Source organism: Durio zibethinus, chromosome 10 (assembly GCF_047325235.1).
Source record: "Durio zibethinus cultivar Kanyao isolate XHJ-2024 chromosome 10, ASM4732523v1, whole genome shotgun sequence".
NCBI classification, from domain to species: Eukaryota; Viridiplantae; Streptophyta; class Magnoliopsida; order Malvales; family Malvaceae; genus Durio; species Durio zibethinus.
Genome location: NC_143171.1, coordinates 19,651,750 through 19,673,841, shown reverse-complemented (window position 1 = coordinate 19,673,841; position 22,092 = coordinate 19,651,750). Strand labels below are relative to the sequence as shown.

At 29.6% G+C, this 22,092-nt stretch overlaps 1 protein-coding gene and 1 pseudogene across 2 annotated transcripts; both read right to left on the bottom strand.

Annotated features, from left to right (window-relative positions):
• Positions 1-525: 525 nt before the first annotated feature.
• Positions 526-20,808, bottom strand: LOC149516529 (senescence-specific cysteine protease SAG39-like). Its single transcript, XM_089766887.1, has 6 exons — positions 20,746-20,808; positions 20,518-20,584; positions 19,893-19,961; positions 1,931-1,986; positions 1,395-1,837; positions 526-1,305 (listed from the first exon to the last, which is right to left on the bottom strand). Exons 5-6 carry the CDS (start codon positions 1,825-1,827, stop codon positions 713-715), a joined length of 1,026 nt encoding a protein of 341 aa, XP_089623013.1. The 5' UTR covers positions 1,828-1,837; positions 1,931-1,986; positions 19,893-19,961; positions 20,518-20,584; positions 20,746-20,808; the 3' UTR covers positions 526-712.
• On the bottom strand, positions 1,823-21,170 carry LOC111291915 (uncharacterized; annotated as a pseudogene). Its single transcript, XR_016345811.1, has 6 exons — positions 20,976-21,170; positions 20,750-20,887; positions 20,518-20,614; positions 19,893-19,961; positions 1,931-2,013; positions 1,823-1,837 (listed from the first exon to the last, which is right to left on the bottom strand). The product of XR_016345811.1 is annotated as an uncharacterized LOC111291915 (transcript).
• Between the last annotated feature and the right edge of the window lie 922 nt (positions 21,171-22,092).

Below are 22,092 nucleotides of genomic sequence, written 5' to 3'. Positions count from 1 at the left end.
AAAATATAATTATATCATTATTAATATTATTAAATATATATTTTTTCGATATACATAAATAAATAATTATTTAACAAAGAATAAAAAATTTTAGGATTACTCAAGAAGAAGAATAGTTGGCGGATCATTTTTCTTGCTTGATATTCGTAAGAAAATAGATGATTATACTCACTCTTCAGACCTTTTAGTCTAATTATCAAGTACTCCATTTCTACTGTTCATTTGTCAAGAATTCAAGCTGATGCTGCTGTAAGTCTTCATTTTTTTTTTCCACATGATGTGCTCATCACTATTTTTTTTAGTTATGGCGGTTTTCTCAACTCTCTCAAATATTGATACTTCCTTCGCACTCTCCCTCTTAAACTCACAAAAGGAACTTCCGTTAGCACACAGAATCAAGATGAATTAATGGTCCTTCTATTTTAAAAAATGGCACTAGTATTCCATATATAGGCACTGGAATAGTCATAAAATTGTGGTTTAAAAAATAAAAGAGCTGAGATGTGCAAGTGAGACGATAGTAGATAAATAATTTAATGTGTAATATATAATACACAAGTCATTCCTTCAGTAATTCCTTTTTCTTAGAAAATACAAGCACATATAGGATATTGAAAGCAGACATCATAGTTCCTATTGGTCTCATGTTTGTTTTAAATATGTTTATATTACATCGAGAGCAGAATATATATATAGGCTATGGTAATGAAGTTCAAGCAGTAGGGTAAGAAGCTTGCATTGCTATGCCACAAAGGCCTTCCTTTGCGCCAACATCCCTCTGCATCCTAATGTACCCTTCTTCACCCCAGCTAGTGCCCCAAGAGTTCTTTACTAACCAATACTTAGTCCCATCAGCATCCACTCCATAACCAACAGCAGCAACACCGTGATCTAGGTCAGTGCCACAATCTCCTGTAAATACACCACTTGAGTAGAACTGGAATTCAAACCCCCCAGCATCAATAGCAACAGAAACCGGCTGGTTTGCAACTGCCTTCTGTAATGCCTCTTCATTATTGGCTGGCACATCTTCATGTCCATTAATATTGGCTGCATGGTTGGCTTCCCTGTTGGTATTGCATGTGCCATCAACTCCCTTGTAAGGGTAATTCGATTCAGTTGTGAGGCCTTTGTTTTTCTGGATGAATTGGAAAGCATCGTCCATCAAACCACCCTGACAGCCTTGATCTTCACCTTTGGTATCACAGTCAACCAACTCCTGCTCAGACAAGGAAACTAGCTTACCTGTTGCTAGTTTAGTAACCCCTTCCATGGCTGCCACAGCCGAAAATGCCCAACAACTTCCTGTATTTCAATCATACATCGACAGTTAGAACTAATAATTAGCTAGAAGAACCAAAAACCATTATTTCTTATAAAAACTTTGAACATACCACATTGGCCTTGGTCCTTAATAGGTGTTACAGCTCCTTTATTTCTCCAGTCCACGGTAGAAGGTAATGCAGTGAAATTTTCATATTTGAAAGTCGTAGCCTTGTTGGAACACATATGGCCCTTGAACCTATTTCGAGAAGCAATGAACTCTTCGTTTGTAAGATCTGCAAATTGATTGACACCGAGCTTGTAAGGTTTGTCATTGGCACTATTGAAAGATTCTATGCGAGCCACATTTTGTTTGAAAATATTGAAACGTCCCTCCCTCTCATTGTTGTCCTGGTACACTCGTCCATAACGGGCCATCCATTGCTCATGCCTTTCATACATCGATGCATCTTGAAGAGAGCGTGATGTGGCTTGACAAACTAAAGCACCAACTGTGAAGATTAAGGCCAAACAAATGCATTGGTACTGGCTTTTGTATGCCATGGCGGGGTAGCTGCTAGGATTGAAGAGTTGAAAATTGGTAAGGCACACTAAAATTTGATGAATCCTTTCACTTATATAGTAAAAAATTTCCTCAATAACATACTTGTTTTAGGAACTTTGAGATCACTTCTTGCTTATCTTCGTGCCCTTGAAGATATTCTGATGAAGACTATTATCAGAATTGGTCTGATAAATATGGTAGAATGAATGGAGTTAATGTTCAAACTTAAATCCATGTACAGGTATAGTTTATAGACAGTTTTATCGTTAATTTTTTACCAAATAACTTTATTTAACAAATTATTTAATTACCAAAATCTTTCAAACATGTTTAAAAATTATAAAGATTAAGTTTATCCAAATATTTCAATAATTTTTATATCTTGTTTTAAAAAATTATCTTTTAAAAAATTTACGTAAGACATTAAAAATTCAAGTAATTGTATTTAAGATTTTGAAAATTAAAAAGAATTTCATTTTAAATTTTTAAATAATAAGATTATCAAAATGATTATATCTATTTGAACTTTAATTTTTAAATTTATATTTCAAATAAATGCAAAAAATTTAATATTATCTTTATCACTTATTATATCCATTTTAATTTTAAAAATTATCTATTTAATCCTAATTGTCACTAAAAAATTCTTCTACATATTTAAGACTATAAATGTAATGTGTTATACATCAATTTTTTTTTATTTTTTTAGTAACATTTTTTAAGGTATATTTTATTACTATTGTAATTTTTTTTGTTTATAAATTTTTTTACGATATATTTTATTGTTATTATAGTTTCATTTTTATAAAAAAAATAATTTTTTTCAATTTTTTTCACATATTTTCTAACATTTTTCATATTTTGTATAATAATTTAGTCAAGATTACTAAAGTGAAAGTGTGTTAATAATTCTTTTATTATTTAATTTATCATTTAATGATATATATTTTTATTTTTTAAAAAAAGACATAATTTATTTTTATTTGATATAATTTTACAAGTGTATAAATATTATTGTAAACAAAAATATCCAAAAGAAAAACATAATTTTTTTACTATTTTTAAAAAATTTATTTTTTAATAACAAGTCAATATATATAAATTTTATGTATGTTATAAATTTTAAAGATTTGAATATAATTTTGAAAAAAAATTAATTTATATATATATATATATTCATGTGCATAACACATATTATAATCTAATTATAGTATAAAGTAACAAGTAAAATAGGATTAGAACATAATGTAATATAGGCATTATGATATTAAACTGTAAACAAAGTAAAAGTAACAAATTTTACATTTCATATGATTTCAAACTTTTTAAGATTCTTACATTAGGAGCTTTCAACAGCAACTCTCCAATTCCATCTATTGATTACATTAGTCTCCAACTGCTAAATCAACAAAATTCCAATACAAGAGTCTGAACGTGATAAGCTTGTTGCAAATGCTTCTAATTAACAACAACTATGCTGACGTGGATGAATACCTGGTCACCACCTAGCTTCAGGCAAAGCAACCTTCTTTTCTCTCTAGAAAGAAACTCTGGTATCTTGATTTTTTATCCCAATAATAATTGTTTTTTTTTTTCTAATAAGGTTCTAATTTGTAATTTGAACAACTACGTACTACTATTAAAAGAGATTGGTTAAAATTAAGAAAATAGAAGGAAAAAAATAAAAACATATATTGTCAGAGGATACAACTGAAATTTCAAAGTAATTAGAATATACTTTTCATAATGTATCAGTTTGAAAACGCGATTGCTGGACGTAAAAATTAAAATTCATGAAAAAATACAGGGAGGTACCACCAATATGTTTTTTAGGGTTTGATTAGTCATCCAAAAATTTTATCTTTTTAATAAAATAATAAAACAGGTTTAAAATTTATTATAAAGATAATTTTGATCTATGAAATAAGATTAAGTTCGGGAGTCGATTATGCGTAAGGAAAGATCAACATCCCCACAAAACCAATAAAATTAATATTAATTAATCATGTGCTATTTATAACTTTGGAAAAAAAGGTTTCTATATAAAATTTACTTATAATTTTTTTCATCTTTTAGAAAGAAATTTAATTTTAAAAAATCTTTATTAAAAAATATTATGAAAATTTTATATTAAAGAATACCTTCAAATTCTTTAACATAAAAGCATAATTCAAAAATAATCTTTTCATCTAAAATTTATCGCAACATTCCTTATAAAATAATAAAATAATATTCTTTATAAATGATAATTATTGGTAACTCTCCAACATAGAGATAGAGTGCCAACACTTATATTTCATGAAAAGCTATTTTAGTTTTATTTGTTTGAAACTAAATTTTTTTAAGAACTTTGTATGCAACAAAAAAAATGAAATATAATAGAATTAATTTTAAACATCAATAATTAGAATAAACATATATAAGCATTATACATGTACACATTAATATAAAAAAAGGAGATGCATGCAAATGATGATAAAATACGAATTTAGGAATCAGATTTTCAAATATAAAAAGATCACTTAGACTTTCCAATCTCTAGATAGAGTTTAGGTATAACTATTTATATTTAAAATCTCATTCTATTCTTTATTATTTTATATTTATATATTTGTTATTTTAACAAAACGAATTTATTTTAAGTTGCAAAAATGTATAAAAATTCTTAATGAAATAAATTTCTTAAATACCTTATCATCTAGGCAACATTCAGGAATATATTATTTCACAAAAATTTTTCATATTAACTCTTGAATCTTGGGATGATTTTAAGGTTTGGAATGAATTTAGGGTTTAACCTTAGGGTTTGACCTAAAGGTTTTAGGGTTTGCTTATGATTTAGGGTTTCATTTAGGGTTCAAGGATTCACCTAGGATTTTAGGGTTTCGTTTAGGGTTTTTGGGTTTACCTAAGGTTTAGGGTTTCATTTAAGATTTCGTTTAGAGTTTTGTTTTAATATTTCAAAACTTTACGCACCTCTTTAGAAATCTCCAACTTCTAGGTTAACTTTCAGATTAAGTTTGTTTTTTCGATTTCTCTAAAAAATGAATTTTTATATTTTATATTTTTTTATTAAAATATTATTATTATTATTTAATCTTTTATTATTTTATTTTTTATTTAATAATTTCCCTACATCTAAGCAAAACTATTATTATTATTTTTAAAACACGTTTTTATTCCTTCCAACATGTAGGCAAGGATTTCAGAATTTTGTTTTATATATTTTTAAAAAAATTATCATTATTAGTTTTTGCATAAATCTAAAAATATATAAGAAGTAAATTATATTCAAAGTATGGAATTTAAGCATGAAGAATTAAATTGCATAAAAATTAAAATATGCATTGAAATGTGATCAACAAGGAAAATGAAATTCATGAAACTTAAATAATAACCAGGCTTAACCAACATAAAAAATGTGCATGAATATGAATAATATGAAATATAAATGAAAATAATCTTTAAAAATAAATTATTAGCCTCATGTTTTAAGTCTTTGTTTATTAACAAAATAATAATGAAATGTATATATAACAAAATAATAATGAAATGTATATATAACAAAAATATATATATAACAAAGATTTGTAGACACAAAGATTCACAAAATTTTATATTTGCAAGAACTCAAATTCATATGATTTTAAGATTCATAAGATTTTTCAAATTCGCAAGAGTTTAAGGTTTGCAAGCTTTTAGATTCGCGAGAATTTAAGGTTCGCAAGGATTTAAGGTTATCAAAGTTTCAATTTTGCAAGAATTCAGACTCCTATTTGAAAGATTCACATCCAAAATTTTAATTTAGGGATTCATATCACAATTGCAAGGCTCACATCCAACATTTAAAGATTTACACTTTAAAATTCTAGAGATTCACACCAAAAAGTTAAAGATTTTTATGTGAAAAACTTTTTGGATTCACGTCTAAAATATCAAAGTTTCTCATTTGAATTCAAAGATTCACATTTGATTCTTCAAAGATTCGGATTCAAAAAACTTTGGAGATTCACATAAATTCTCAATATTCCTATTTAAAAGTCAAAGATAAAGATTCTCATTCAAAAATTCTCATTTAAAACTCAAAGACAAAGATTCTCATTTAAAATTTCTTAAAGATTCTTATTTAAACTTAAACATAAAAATTCTTATCATTTTTAACATTAAAAATGCTCCTTTAAAAGGCTCCACAACTTTAGAATTTTAAATGTTTTCCTTATAAAACATTTTTTCATTCAAGGATTCCCAACCTTATCTTGAAAAGCTTTCCTCAAAGAGTTCAAAATTTTTTGTCATAAAAATTCTCAATTTTTCATCAAAGTCAAAATTTTGTATGTAATGAATGTCATGATCATGATGCAAATACTTTCTTAATAATGCAAATGCAACAATCTAGATACTCATAATAATGCAGATGCCATACTTTAAACCATGATTCAAATGTTCACTGCATGATTCAAGCCAAACCAAAGTTTTAAATATTCATCAAATTATATACATGTATTGTTCAAACTATAATGCAAATGTAATGCATGTAATCCAAAACATAATGCATGTAATGCAAATATCACTAACATGAAATTCTAATTAATTGTGGTAATATGGTTCTTAATGACTCCACCATCTCACATTTTTCATTTTTAATTTCTCAGCACTAACAATTTCGTAACAAATTTTGTCCACTAATCCCCATTATTTTCATAATTTGATCATAGCTTATAGGTTATGTCAACCAATCCATCACCATATTAATCACTTGGTCACCTCATGTGTCCTTTCAAATCATCTTTTCAAGCTTTTTCCATCTTTTTTTTTTACCCCTATCATCCTCGATTTCTTTTTAAAAGAATGTAGGAATCTTTTATGAACATTATCATTTCAAATAATGACAAATATAATGCAATCATACATTTAATCAATTTATTCTGGGGATGAAAAAAAATAAGAAAGTACAAGGTGAATTGGAAAAAAGGTAGTCAATATAAAAATGAGTCGGGTACAAAAATAAATAGGCAAAGGAACAAATTCAAAGCATATCACTAGGGATGCAATTGTCCAAACAATGAATATTTAGACAATTCTTAACATTAATCTAGAATTCTTTTTCAAAAACTTATTCCATTGACTTTCAAAATAATTTTAGAGCTCATCAAACTTTGCCCCAACTTTGGAGAATCTTTAGATGTCATCTTCCATGTGTTGAAATATTTATCCAACTCTCAGCTTAGACTTTTTTTTACCTAAATTACCTTTTCAGGTTTTCAATTTGAGTCTTTCTTTTCTTTCCTTTTTCTTCATTTTTTTCACATTTTTCATTTTTCACTTTTTTCACTTTTTTCACATTTTTCATTTTTTTTTCATTTTCATTTTTCATTTTTTTAATTTTTTTAATTTTTTAATTTTTAATTTTTTCTTCATCCATTATCGATATCTCCCACATATCAATCTTTAAAATACAAGAACATAACATGATTCCATTACTTCATCACAAACATGCCCTAGCCAAACATATGATCATTCAATTCGAGCATTCATATTTGATCAAAATAGACTTTTAAGTGTTGCAGTATAGGCTATAATGAGGAATAATAAAAGAAATGGATAAAATTGGCTCAAAACATATGTTTAAAAAGTTCAAACCAAAAGATCATTTCTTATAATGTGATACAACTTGGCACAAAAATTCAAGCTCGAGAAGGTCAAATTATGAAAATACACCTATAAGGATATTTTGGTAATTTTGCTCTTTCGGGACACTATGAAAATTTTAGTGTTTTGAAAAAAATCTCAAATTCAATTTTAAACCATGTTGATTTCAATTAGATTTTGAATTTTTAGAATTAATCTGATCTCTCATCCATTTTGATCAAATTTTATGCAATTTTGACTTTTTTTTATTAGATTTGATCCAAGTTGACTTTGGGTTTCTGAATAGTTGAATTTGTGAGCTCTTTATGGGTTATAAATGGTCCTCCTAAATGGTCTTGGCCCATGTTTGTAAATGAGCCCTGTGTCAATCATGTTGAAAAAAAAATCTCAAACAAAATTTGATGTCTACACCAACTATTAAGGAATACTCAATTTTGCTTGGGATAGAACTACAGTGTCTGGATAACGTGTTTACCCGAAAGCTGAAATCAAGTTATGACAAAAAGTTGGCCGAGCTTATGGAGGTTGAAGTGGAAACTATAGATTCTTTCGTAAAGCCTAAAGGTGAATATCTCGATATTCGTTGGAACTTCCTTCATAATTTTGTTTAAGAGCATTTAGATGATGATCAAGGCATAGCTGTGTTTGCTTTGGCATTGTATGGAATGGTGATCTTCCAAAAGATCTTGGGCTACATCAAGATAATGATGGTAGATTTTTTCAAGTAAAGTAAAACCCAAGCAATTAATGTTGTGCTAGTAGTCCTAGTTGAAACCATCAGGTCATTGAATTTCTATCGATAGAATAAAAAAGGATGATTCATATGGTGTACACTGCTATTACATGCGTGTATTAAAAGTCATTTTCAAATTATCTCCTTAAAAAAAATTAAAAATCAATCAAATGAAATATATGACTTTTTTTAAAAAATTAAAATTACAATCATAATCAAGTTCAATAGTCATAAATAAGAAATATTGAATAATCAATAAAAAAAATTATAGTATAACTAAAATAAATTAAAATATAAAATTGGATCAAATGCATATAGTACACTTGCATTTAGAACTTCAAGGTTGTAAAATCTATTCCTTACCACTAAACCAATCTTTCAATGACATACAAGATATAATTATGATAAGAATACATTAAGAAAAATGTAGAAAGATGCATTATAGTAAACTTACTAATATTTGAATTATTCACAAATACGAGTCCCAAAGACAATTAATAAGCATTGGTAATTAACAGAATATTCATATTCAATTAAGTACAGAACAATAATATATTTGGTTGCAAAGAATTCTAGAAATTAATTAATTAATTACATTAACAAGAATCTGAACTCGTTCAAATATATAAATATATATAATAATATTAGATGAAATTATCATTTTTTAATGTTTAAATAATATCACACTTAGCAAGTATCACAACTACATGAAATATAAATTTGAAAGTCTTAAACCACTTCTAAATTAGGGTATTTAAATTATATCATTTAATATAGTATTCAATTTTGTTATAAATGAGTCTAAAATGTTCATTCATGCATACATTACTTTTTGCATTACACAGAGTTGGTCTATAATTTAAGTTCATTCATCAAAATGTGCTTTACGTTGAAATGGATGATAAAGCCATCCTGTCTATTTCCAAAAAACAAGTATCCTTTTGACTTTTATAGATATTTAATTTTGTTCAGTCAAAATTTAGCTAGTTGTGAGGTTTTTAAAATTCAACTCAATTCCAATCCAACATTTCTTTAATATCAATGAATTTTCAAAGTCAAATTTGAAACCAATTTGACCCAAATGCCTTAAAGTCAAACTTAAACAAATTTGATCAAATTTTGTTAAATTTCGTCAAACTCGATCAAAATCCATCAAACTAGATCAAAATCGGGTCATTCTTCAAAATTCACAAATAAATGGGATTAACAAGGCTTTTGGTTGAAATTTGTGATTTTAATGCATTAAAAACTCTGATCGCGCTTCAAGAAAGATAAAATAACCAAAATGTCCTCTAAAAGTATTTTTGTAATTTGATCTTCTTATAGTTAGTTTTTAGTAAAAACTTTTAGATTATGTTTAAACATTATTGGATGATTATTGGTGCATTAAAAACCTTGTTTGTACTTCATAGGGTGTGAAATTATTAAAATGTCTTTTAGGGGTATTTTTATGATTTCTTTTTCTCAAGGTCAATTTTTTCATGAAAACTTTTAGATCATGTTTTCATATTATTTGATGATCTTTGGGCACATTGAAATCACAAAAATAAAGAAGAGATCATGTTTTTCCAAAAAAATCTCATAAAAAGGTGAAAACTTTTAGAAAAGGGTAAAATAGTTTTTTTACATTATTCTAATTATACCAAAAACCTTATTTCATGTTGGATTCATCATAAACCATTGATTTTTCAAAGACCTTGATCTAAGGGTGAAAGGTGATTGTTTAACTTGGAAGAGAGCTAGTGGTCTTTGGATGCATTTTTTATCAATGGCTATCATGCATTTGCATGGCCTTTATGTTCATCATTTAAGGCTAAGAAAAGAAAGGGAGGCGGCCAAAGAAGTAGTGTGAAAAAGAGAAGTAAAAGGAGGAAAAAAAAATTTTGAGAAGCTTTTGGGAGGTATATTTCTACCTTATCCTCCATACATTTCCATCATCATTTCCATGAATTTTCTTGCCATGTTTCCTTATTGTTTGAATTTTAAGTAATATTTTAAAGAGAAAATAGCTTCCTCCAAAGTTGTTTGCCTCTTTAACACCAAGTTTGATCTAAAAATTCAACCAACTAGTCAATAGTTGTATTTTGGAGCAACAAAGATCAAGCCATAACAAAATCCACCATTGATGTAACCTGGGGAGGTTTGGCTAACCTTCTACATGCCATAGCCTGTAAAGATTCAATTTTTTTTATTTTTTATTATTATTATTTTTCTTTCTTTCTTTCTTCCCTTTTCAGGTCATTTTGGCTAAAAGTCATTGTGCATTAAATACACCGAAAGCACCAGGGCCACAGCTGCCTGACACCTTTGTCTAACTTGGCAGCATGGATTTCAGCCACTAAAGTTTGCTAAACCGATTGAAAATTTGAAATTTAAATCTAAAAAAGTTTGGATTCTTTAAACATCTTTCTCCTAAGATAATTTAAAATTTAAATCATATCATACAGTTCTATATCGAGGTATTTGCGCTAGGACATATTTCTTCCAAGAAGTTCTTCATGGATATTGTAGAACTACAGATTTGCTTACTCTCTATCATTGTCCAATGTGAATCATATAATGAAGTACATGTCTGGTCAAAGGAAGCCTAGTAACATAATGGAGATTGTTTGCCCACTGGTTATGTGTCTTAGTTACCTGAAAAGATGCATTTAGATCTCACACAGAATAATTTAGAAGACTTAACCTTCATTTGAGGTCAGTTATGTGAAGAAAAAAAAGAAAGTTTTTGCAAGAAGTATATACAAATTACATCCCTTATTTTTGTAGTGATCAATGAACAGTTGGTCGAGACAACTATATAAATTTGGGACCCTTCCTATAGATGTTTCATTTTTAATCAAGAAAATTTGGTGCTAACCATTAAGTAATACTCGATTTTGCTTAGGATAAAACTATAATGTCTGGATAAAGCATTTACTCGAAAGCCAAAATCAGGTTATTGCAACAAGTTGGCCAAGCTTATAAAAGTTAAAGTAAAAACCATAGATTATTTCACAAAGCCTAAAGGTGAACATCTTGGTATCCATTGGGATTTCTTCTGTAATTTTGCTTAAAGGCATCTAGATGATGATCAAGGCATGGCTATGTTTGCCTTAGCATTGTATAGCATGGTGATCTTCTCAAAGACCTTGGGCTACATCGAGATAATGGTGGTGGACTTTTTTGAGCAAATTGAAACCCAAACAATTAATCCTACACTAGCATTTCTAGCCGAAACCATCAAGTTATTGAATTTCTATCGACAGAATGAAAAATGATTGTTTATAGGGTGTGCATCACTATTACATGTGTGGGTTAAAAGTCATTTTAAGTGTGAAAAGAGTGCATTCTCAAAGCCATATCCTTAAAACAAGGCACCAATCGAAGAATTCTGTAAAAGCTAATGCCTAACATTGAAGGCTAAGGAAGAATAGGTTATATTCTTGCAAAGGCTTATTGAGGATGAAATAAAATGAATGGCACCATGAATGCCTCAAGTGCCCATGTTGTATCGAGGAGGAAATGAACCATGGATACCATTGTTAGGACTATAGGATATGGTAAGTTATGCTTTGTTGATGTTATTGAGGTAATTCAATGCAAAGCAATTTGTTCTTGCCATTCATCACTTGGTTTAAGTAGAATTCAACTACAGAGAGTCCAATTCACTAAGAACATCAGATTGGTTAATCCAAGCATGGAAAAAAATGCAAAAAATAAGATTAGGGCCTCTCATCAACAAAGTCACTCTTGATTACCAGATTTGGAAAGCAAAGCAATTAAGAGACATAGTGCTCATTCCTGATAATGGCTCACATCAATCAGCTAACATTTTGACAGGAATGCAATTATCAAAAGTCGAGCTTGTTAGGAAAAAATTAAAAGCTGAAAAAAAAGAAATAAGAAAAAAAATTTTGAAACTTCATGAAAAGATGAGATAATTGAAATATGAAGTAGAAATAGAAGGGAGCAACTGGATAAAGTCATAAAAGAATGAGATATGGCTAATAATGATTTAAAAAATCTGCACTAAGAAAAGAAAAGATTACAAGTCTAATTCAAGTTTGAAAATGTCATCAAGTCTTATTTTAGTTGGTAACATGAAATAGATGAGCTCTGAGAGAAAATGAACCAATGAAAAGGCACAGTTCAAGAAAAGCAAAAAGAGGTCACCAAAAAATGTTAAAATTGGGAGAGATTCTACTCTACAGCTTTAGTAAGATTGGTTGAATGCCAAAAAGAAAATGAAAGGTTGAAAGTTATGCTTGCAATAAAGAGAAGAAAGCACTTTGAAATAGTAAACAAAAAGGAATCATTTCACCAGGTGATCCAAGGGTTGAAGCTGCAATTGCAAGATCACAAGAACCAACAATAATAAATGAGTGACAAAAAAGATAAAAAGATTGAATTTGCATATGTGAATTAGAAAGAGATGCCCATACGAGATGAAAAGCAAAAAGCTCAAGGAGGCAATAATACATACAGCACCTGACCAGTCAAGTTTGCAAGGTAGTGAAAAAGGCATGAGAGATGGTTTAAAAGGTATAAGCATTAAGAAAAGAAGTCAATCTAGTAGGAGAATATGGACAATGCCTAATGAACTTTCTAAGCAAAGCCAATGATCTTTATGAACAATTCAAATGCTTTTATAAATATAATTTTAGGATGATAAATCTCATGTAACAAAAATTGTATGAAATTAATGAAAATTTCTAGTGTTGAAATTTTTCCAAAAGCAAATATCTCTCATTTGCATTCATGCATCATGTGCATCATGTTTTTGTTTTAATAACCATATTCTTTTAACAAAATCATAAAAAAAAAGTGAAAAATAAAATTTTCAACACATGACATTTTGATTTTTGAAAATTTATGATAATAAAGGTTCAATAATAGCTTATCCACTAAAAATTTTAACTAACCCTACTCGTCATTCATACAACCAAGGTTCAAATAAGAATCATAGAACAAGAACAGTCAAGTTGATTTGAAAGAATTGAGAAGACTCAAGAAGAACTAAAAGGGGATCTTAGTAAGATAATGGACATACTTAAGAATCTTGACACAAAAAAAGCGATGGAAGGAAATCTCAGTTTCTAAAAGCAATTGCCATACATGATAAATCCTGTATACCCTCCAAGGTTTGAGCCACGACCAACCCAACCTTCTCAAAGAGCTAGAGTGCAATCCCTACTCTCGGAGGATATTCTTATTCTTATCTAGGATTGACATTTATATTCACTCTAAGATAGTCTTAAAATTTTGCTAATCCCATCATGGTATAAAAACCACTTGAGCCAATCTTGATTCCAAACTTCGATGATCCCAATAAGAGAGAAAAGCTAGAGATGAAGACATCTAAGAAAGTGAAACATACCAGTACTCAACAGAAAATAAAATTATTAGAAAAAAAACTTAAGGTTGTAGAAGGAATGAATTTTTATGGCTCTATAGATGCAGCTGAGCTTTGTTTAGTCCTAGACGTGGTCATTTCACCTAAATTCAAGGTTTTTAAATTTGAAAAATATGATGGTACAAAATACCTAATGATTTATGTCACCATTTATTATCATAAGATGGGGGCACATGCTCGTGACTAGAAGATATTATTGCACGTATATTAGGATAGCCTTATAAGTTCTATAGTCAGATAGTATATTTAACTAGATAAGACTCGTATTCATTTTTGATAAAAACTGACAAGGGCATTCTTTACACAATACTGACATGTTATATATCTAGCTTTAGATGATCTATCTCTCCAAAGCATGGAAAAGAATATAATAGAAAAATTTTAAGAGTACGCACAAATATGAAGAGATATGGTCGTACAAGCACAACCTCCCATCACTGAGAAAGAAACAACTGTCCTATTTGTAAACACCTTGAAAGCACCTTACTATAAAAGAATGATAGGTAATGCAACTAAAAACTTTACAGATATGGTGATATCAAGTGAGATTATTGAAAACACCATAAAAAATAACAAGCTCGATATAGGATACACAAGCGAAGTAAAGAAAGGCAGAGCTCTTAAGAAAAAAGAAAATGAAGCTAAGCAGTGAACTATATAGGTCAATAGTTCAAAGGTTTCATGTCATACCCTACACCAATGTGCCAAATCCATTACCCTCCTATAAACAATGTTACATCCACCCCTTATCCGTATCAATTGTGTCAGCTACTACAACAACCAACTTATTCACCTTATTTTCAACCATCTTTTCAAACACCCACCTATTTATATAATCATCCTGCTATACCTACTAGATCATAATGAATACCCAATCCAAGTAGTAGTCCGAGAACCCCAAGAAATACCTAAGAAAAAATCACTTTTGACCCTATCTCTATGACATATACAAATTTGTACCCTCAACTTATTGAGAAACATTTACTAGCCCTTGTTATTGTTGAACCTTTGAAACCTCCATTTTCCAAATGGTATGATCCCAATATGCATTGTGATTATCATTATGAAAACCTAAGTTATTTTATGAAAAATTACACTACTTTGAAACGTAAAGTGTAAGGGTTAATCAATAAGAGGGTGTTAAACTTTGATACTAGCAAATGAGGGACTCCAAATGTTAATGGAAACCCTCTACCAAATCACAGTAGACTATCAATAAATGCTTTGATTAATGGGTAAGCAAGTTATGTAAAAAAAGGGATAGATGAAGCCAAAACTTCAATGACTAAGGTGTTTGAAGCCTTAGTCAAGGCTGGTGTGTTGAAGTTAATAGAGCTTCAAAACTACTTCAAAAAAATTATCTCAATCGAGAGCTACAATTATCAAAAAAATGTTTCAAGGCATTCTTTCAAGAATTGTGACCAGTTTCATCAAGAGGTGCAAAAATTAATGGATATAGGTTAGATAAAGTTTTACAAAGAAAGAGAAAAATTGATGAAAGCTGAAGTTTCTACCATTAATTCAAAGAATAAGTTTGTGCATAAATTGATAACTATATATTATGATAAGAAATCGACCTCAAGACCAAAAAAGCTTATCTCTCGATTAGTAGTGACAATTAAAGTCTCTAGCCTTTTTTCATACCAAAATGATAAAGCAGTGTTATGAAAGTACAATTATGACATCGTAGTCAATCTAGATGCTACAAACATAATAGGTATAGGAGGTATGACCCGAAGTGGGTGATGTTACACTCTAGAAATGCTAGAAAAAGCTAAGAAAAAAAGCAAAGGTCAAGGAAGAAAAGGGAAATTAGAGTAATCTTATGACAGTCCTTAATAAAGAATGTCAAAAGCCAGTCTTTAGGAATGAAGCTTGTGAATTTTTAAAACTACTAAAATATAGCAAGTATAACATAGTAGAACAGTTGAATAAGATGCTAGCTAGAATTTTGCTATTGTCATTGTTACTAAGCTCAAAGTTGCATTGTAACACTTTATTAAAGGTGTTCAATCAAATATATGTGTCCTACAATATATTTGTTGAGTACGTGAAATAGCTTGTTGGCAATCTAGTAATTTTAAACTATATCTCTTTGAGTGATGAAGAGATTCCTCTTGAAGGTCAAAGAAGTACCAAGGCTCTTCATATTACTGTAAAATGTAAAAGTCACATAATGGCTAAGGTTTTGATTAACAATGGCTTATCAATCAAAGTTATACCCATAACTACTTTGGCAAAACTACCTGTTGATGGATCTTACATAAAACCTAATCATACGGTAGTTCAAGCCTTTAATAGGACCCAAAAATAGGTGCTAAAAGATATAAAAATTCCATTGCAAATTGGCCCTTGCATTTTCAATATGAAATTTCAAGTTATGGATATCTCCATTTCATACAGTTTTTTGATGGGTAGGCCATGGATTCATATGACAGGTGCTGTTCCATCTTCATTGCACTAGAAAGGCAAATTCATTATTGATGGAAAGCTTACATGTGTGGTAAAAAAATAAGATTTACTAGTAACCCAATCAATAAATGCTTCTTGTGTAAAAGTGCTAGATGAAGCCTCGAAGTACCTTTTTAGATCTTTTGAGATTGCCAACGTAATATATATGGCTGAAAGATGTAAATTATATTCATCACACCTATCTAGAACTATTAAAATGATTGTTAAGCAACTTATCAAAATGGGATGGCAGCCTGGAGCTAGACTTAGAAAGAATTTGCAAGGAATCACGATGCCTCCAACAATATATGATAAAAAAATAGATTTAGCTTGGGTTATAAACCAACAAAAGGAAATAGAATGAAAATCATGAATGAGAAAAAAGAAAAAAGAATGGCTAATCTTAGGAGATATGAGCTAGAGTTTGAGTTGATGGTCATTATCTTTATGATTCTTTTCATTTATGAGGTTATATTTACCTAGATTCATTTGAAGCCCTAAATGCAAAGTTGATTGAAACTTTTTTTGAGCTAGCCATTCAGATTATATATAGGAAAAAAAAGAAAAGTTAGGATGAAGAGCTGTTCATGCGTGCTTACCCTTCAAATTTTGAGCTAGATAATTGGAAAGTCATAAAGCTGCATGTTATCTTTAAAACTTTTAAAAAATAATTTATTGTGAAACTTTAAATTCTTAATTGCTCTCTATAAGCATTAAAAAATCTTTTGTGGTGTATTTATGTTTGTCGTTATAATAAAAGACTTAGAAGATGCGTCTGCATTTCTATTTATTTTCATTTTCATTTATACAATCCATTTTTTTTTCATTATGCCCTAATCATTTTCTTGCCATTCCACTTTTGAGTACCAATATTCTCTTCATCTCATCTTTTGTAGGGCCTCAAATAATGAATACGAAGATAACTATGATAATAATCTCAAATTTGATTTTTAAAACACAATTCATGTTGACAAACTTGATAATGAAAAAGATTTAGATAATTACACATAACCTCTTGATTTGTTAAAATTAATAGAACACGAAGATAAGTCCATTGAGCCCTACCAAGAAATTACCAATTTAGTGAATTTAAGGGATGATAAAAATAGAAAATAGGTTAAAATTGGTATGTTTATTTCATTAATTGATAGGCAAAGGCTAGAAAAACTACTTTGAAAATACGTAGATGTGTTCACATGGTCTTACCAGGATATGCCTAAACTCAATACTGATATTACAGAACATAAATTGCCTTTAAAATTAGATTGCAAGTTAGTACAACAAAAGCTAAGGTGCATGAAGCTAGAGATGCCACTAAAAATTCAGGAAGAGGTGAAAAAGCAATTTGATGCTGAATTTTTAGAGGTGGCAAAATATCTTGAATGGGTAGCCAATATAGTGCCTATTTCCAAGAAAGATGAAAAGGTAAGAATATATATCGATTATCGAGATCTGAATAGGGCAAATCCTAACGATAATTTTCCTTTACCCCATATCGATACCCTAATGGATAATACTGCTAGGTATTTCATATTTTCCTTTATGGATGGCTTATCAAGCTATAATCAGATTAAGATAGTTGGAGAAGATATGGAAAAAAAATAATGTTTGTGATCGTGTGAGGGATATTTTGTTACAAAGTCATGCCTTTTGGATTGAAAAATATCGGTGCTACTTATCAAAGAGTGATGGTGACTCTCTTTCATCACTGACGCGTAAAGCAATAGAAATGTATATGAATGATATGATTGCAAAATCTCATGAAGGAGAAGATCATGTAGTCAATCTCAAAAAGTTGTTTGATAGGTTGAGGAGATTCCAACTGAAGTTAAATCCTACCAAATGTATATTTGATGCTAAATCAAATACCTATTGGGCTTTATGGTTAGTGGAAAAGAAATAGAAGTGGATCCAAACAAAATATGTGCTATTCAAAACTTATCCCCTCTTCATACCTAAAAAAACATGCGAGGCTTTATGGGAAGATTGAACTATATTGCTTGTTTCATCTCGCAACTTACCTACAAGTGCAATATGATTTTCAAGCTTCTTAGAAAACATGATCTAGGAGAATGAAACGATGAATGCCAAGAAGCTTTTGACAAAGTCAAAGAATACTTGTCAAATCCACTCATGTTGGTGCCATCAGTTCCAAGAAAACCTTTGATTTTATAGTTAACCATGCATGAAAATTCAATGGGATGTGTGTTGGGGCAAAGAGATGAAACCAACAAAAATGAACAAGCAATCTACTACTTGAGTAAAAAATTCACTAATTATGAATCCAAGTATTTTCCATTAGAAAAGATATGTTATGTACTAGCTTAGATAGCTTGAAGGCTCAGGCAATATATGTTTTATCACACTATTTAGCTTATAGCAAAGTTAGACCTTATCAAGTATATCTTCAAAAAACTTTCGTTGATAGGAAGAATAGTACGATGGCAAGCTATGCTTTCAAAATATGATATTGTCTATGTAAATTAAATGGTTCTTAAAAAGAGTGCAATAACTGAGTTCATTGCCGATCATGTGGCTAAAGATTATGAACTAATAAAGCTTGATGTTTTTGATGAAGATGTGATAGTCATTGAAGAAAATGAAATTGTTAAGAAGTTTTTGAGGATGTATTTTGATAGAGCTGTAATGCTTTGGGTCATGGTATTAGGGTAATTTTAATATTTCCTAATGGACATTATTATCCCATCATAACTAGATTAAATTTCAACTACTCAAATAATATGGTTGAATACGAGATTTTTGTTATAGGTTTACAAGAAACAATTGAAAGAAAGATCAAAATGTTGGATATGTTTGGAGATTTAGCACTAGTTGTTTATAACTTACGAGGTGAATGAGAAACAAGAGATTCGAAGTTGATCTACTACCATAAATACATCTTTAAGTTAGTCAAGCAGTTTGAAAAAGTTTAATTTGAGTATCTGCTTAAAAAGGAGAACCAAATTATTGATGCACTGGTCATTTTGGCTACAATGATTAAAATAGATGAAAATATCAAAATCCAACCCATCAAGCTGGACATGAAAGATGTACTAGCACATTACTCAGGTGTCGAAGAACAAGTTGATGGGAAACCATGGTATCATGATATTCTTCAATATATCAAAAGTCAACAATACCAAGAGCATGTAATAAAAAATGATAAAAGGATCATTAGAAGTTTGGCTATGAGTTTCTTTCTTGATGGAGATGTTTTTTACAAAAGAAGCCAAGATAAGGTATTTTTAAGATGTGTAAATGTAGTTGAAGAAAAAAAAATTATTGAAAAATACATGATGGGGTTTGGGGGGGCACATGCGAATGGTCACATAATGGCTAGATAAATTATGGGTGCTGGCTATTATTAGTTGACAATGAAAAATGACTATTTGATTATGTCTGAAGATGTCATAAGTGTCAGATTTATGCTGACAAGATTTATGGTCTTCCATCAGCTTTGTAAGTTTTAGCACCTCTATGGCTATTTTTTATGTAAGGCATGGATGTCATCAGTCCCATTACCCCGAAAGCTACAAATGGGCATAGATTTATCTTTGTGATAATTGATTATTTCACAAAATACGTAAAAGTTGCATCTTATGCTAGCATGACCCAATCAGTGGTATGCAAGTTCATAAAAGAGATAATATACAGATATAAATTCTAAAAAGGATTATTTCTAAAAAGGATTATTAAGACTTTATAAATAAAGCCAACAATTCATGAAATGCCCTCTTTAATTATCAAGCACAAAGACCAAAGTTGCAAATATTCCAATATACGAGACTAATGGACTAGATCAAACAACCAAGCTTTTAAGGTACAAAGAATGTTACCAGCATAAAAGTTTCTTTTGGTTGAAGGTGGAACCTTAGTGCAAAGCTGAACCTACCGACTTTGTTTTCCTAATAAAATAGAAATAATGGTACGAAATTATGATCATAAAAAGAACATTTCTCTTTAGTAATGAAGTTAAAAGGTATATGCATCACTATAATATTTTACTCTAACTACATATGAGAGTACCACAAGAAAAACTCTTTAGTCCTCTCCAATCAGTCTTAGGGTAAAGGGTACCTAAGTCAGTAAATACTTTAATATTTTACAACAAATACACTGGTAACTACCACAAAGCACTCTCTAGTTCTCGTCAATATATTAATCCAAGTACATAAACATGCAATTAAAGGCTGCTTTTCAGTGCAAGTTTGGCCTGATTTAGGTTGCTGGCAATGGTAATTAAGAAATAGTTCCAATTTTCAGCGCTTTTTGAATGAAATGGCCTCTTCAGCAAGACTTTTGTGCTTGCAAGAGAAAGCTTGGGGCAATATTGCACTGGTAACTATAAATGCAAATCAAACTAGTGATAAAAAAGTTCAAAAGATAGAAGCATACATGCAGCAAGCAACAAGTCAAAATCATGGCTTATGTCATTAAGAATTCAAAGAACAAGGAGCATACGAGCATCTTCTTTCTTGTATAGCTGCTTAAGCCGATCACTTGCTTTGTTCTCAGCCTCCTAAAAATCCTTTAATTTTGCCAACAATAAATCATCCAACTTTAGTAAGGAAATCCATAAAACTGTGCACACCTTAAGTAAAGGTACATTGCTGGTTCCTTAACATTCCACTAACAACCTAGCTATTAGGTAAGAGGACGGCATGAAAGTAAAGAAAGTTAAAAGATTACCTACATCATACAACTGTCTCCATCTACATGAAACTTTCTTGAGCTTCATCCTCTCAATTACAAGAGCCATATTCTGATGACCAAACTGTAGCTCATAGAAATTCTTCCAAAGTTTATCAGTTACTGGAGTAAGATCCCTTCCCTAGAACAATCAATCAATCCTTTTTAAAATTATACATATAATCAGAGCCCAATGCCAATTCTTGCACAAACTATGCAAGTCAACTTACTTTTGTACTCTTCTCCACGTGCAATAATTGATCCACTATACAATGGGGTAGAATACGCTAAAAAAGATGTGAATCTATCTCACCGACATCCCCAAGGTATCTTACGTTATCTATCGTCGTCCTAACATAAAGGTCTACCAGTTAAGGAGGTTTCCTCATATTCGCTATGTTCCTCCATCTCTTCTCCAAATACATATTGCTCTAGGAAAAACCAAAAAAAAAAAAAAGAATGCAATATAGTTAATTTCTATTGTTATGTCATAGTTCTATCAATTTTTAGTTGTTATAAATGGTTAGTCTTGGATTTGCAGATAAAAATCAATCAATTAAAATTATGATCTTATTAGTTGTATAAAAAAATTCAACAATTAGCTCATTTAGTTCATCCAGGAATAATCAACCGAGTCTAACATTCTTTAAAACTACAATATTCTATCTTTCAACATTTAAAAGATTTTTTTTTTAAAGAAAGAAAATTGTTTCCCCTTTTTCTTTATCCATAAAAAAATACATTATATAACATAACAAATAATTAATCTAAACAAAATTGAAAACCTGAATAACTATATGACACCGTATTGAAATCATTGAAAAAGGAATTAAAATTAATAAAAAAAAGTTCATAGCATCAATTAAATAATAAATTAGATTAAAATTTAAGGAAAAGAGAGCTGACCGATTGATTTCAAAGGAGAAAGGGATTCAATGAATCGAAAGTGGGAGAAGTGATTGATCAATAGATTTTGATGCTAATCTCAATTCAGATGAAGTAAACTTTCTTTATGCCCAGATGAAAAGAGATTTCGATTCTATGCTAACATGCGCCGACTTACCATGTCTAGGCAGGCTGTTCTACCAAAATTCATTTATTTCCAAGATCATCTTCGCTATCGTGCACTAGGGTGCATAGCTTGCCCTTTTTTTTATCGTCTAACGTAAAAACAAACAAGAGTTTATATATTTTTTAAAAGATATATTCCAGGTTAGGATATATTTTTTATTTAAATTATATCACATAATTATATTATTAAAAAAATTAATAATTTATTATTTATTGTTTGTGATAATTAATTGATAAATATTTATTTTAATAGATTAATTTATTAATTTATAATAA

Excerpts from the sequence above, each read along its gene's own strand:
- LOC149516529 (XM_089766887.1), bottom strand. The coding sequence starts at position 1,827 with ATGGCATACAAAAGCCAGTACCAATGCATTTGTTTGGCCTTAATCTTC. Across the intron at positions 1,306-1,394 it reads TAAGGACCAAGGCCAATGTG|GAAGTTGTTGGGCATTTTCG; the intron begins GTATGTTCAAAG and ends ATTGAAATACAG.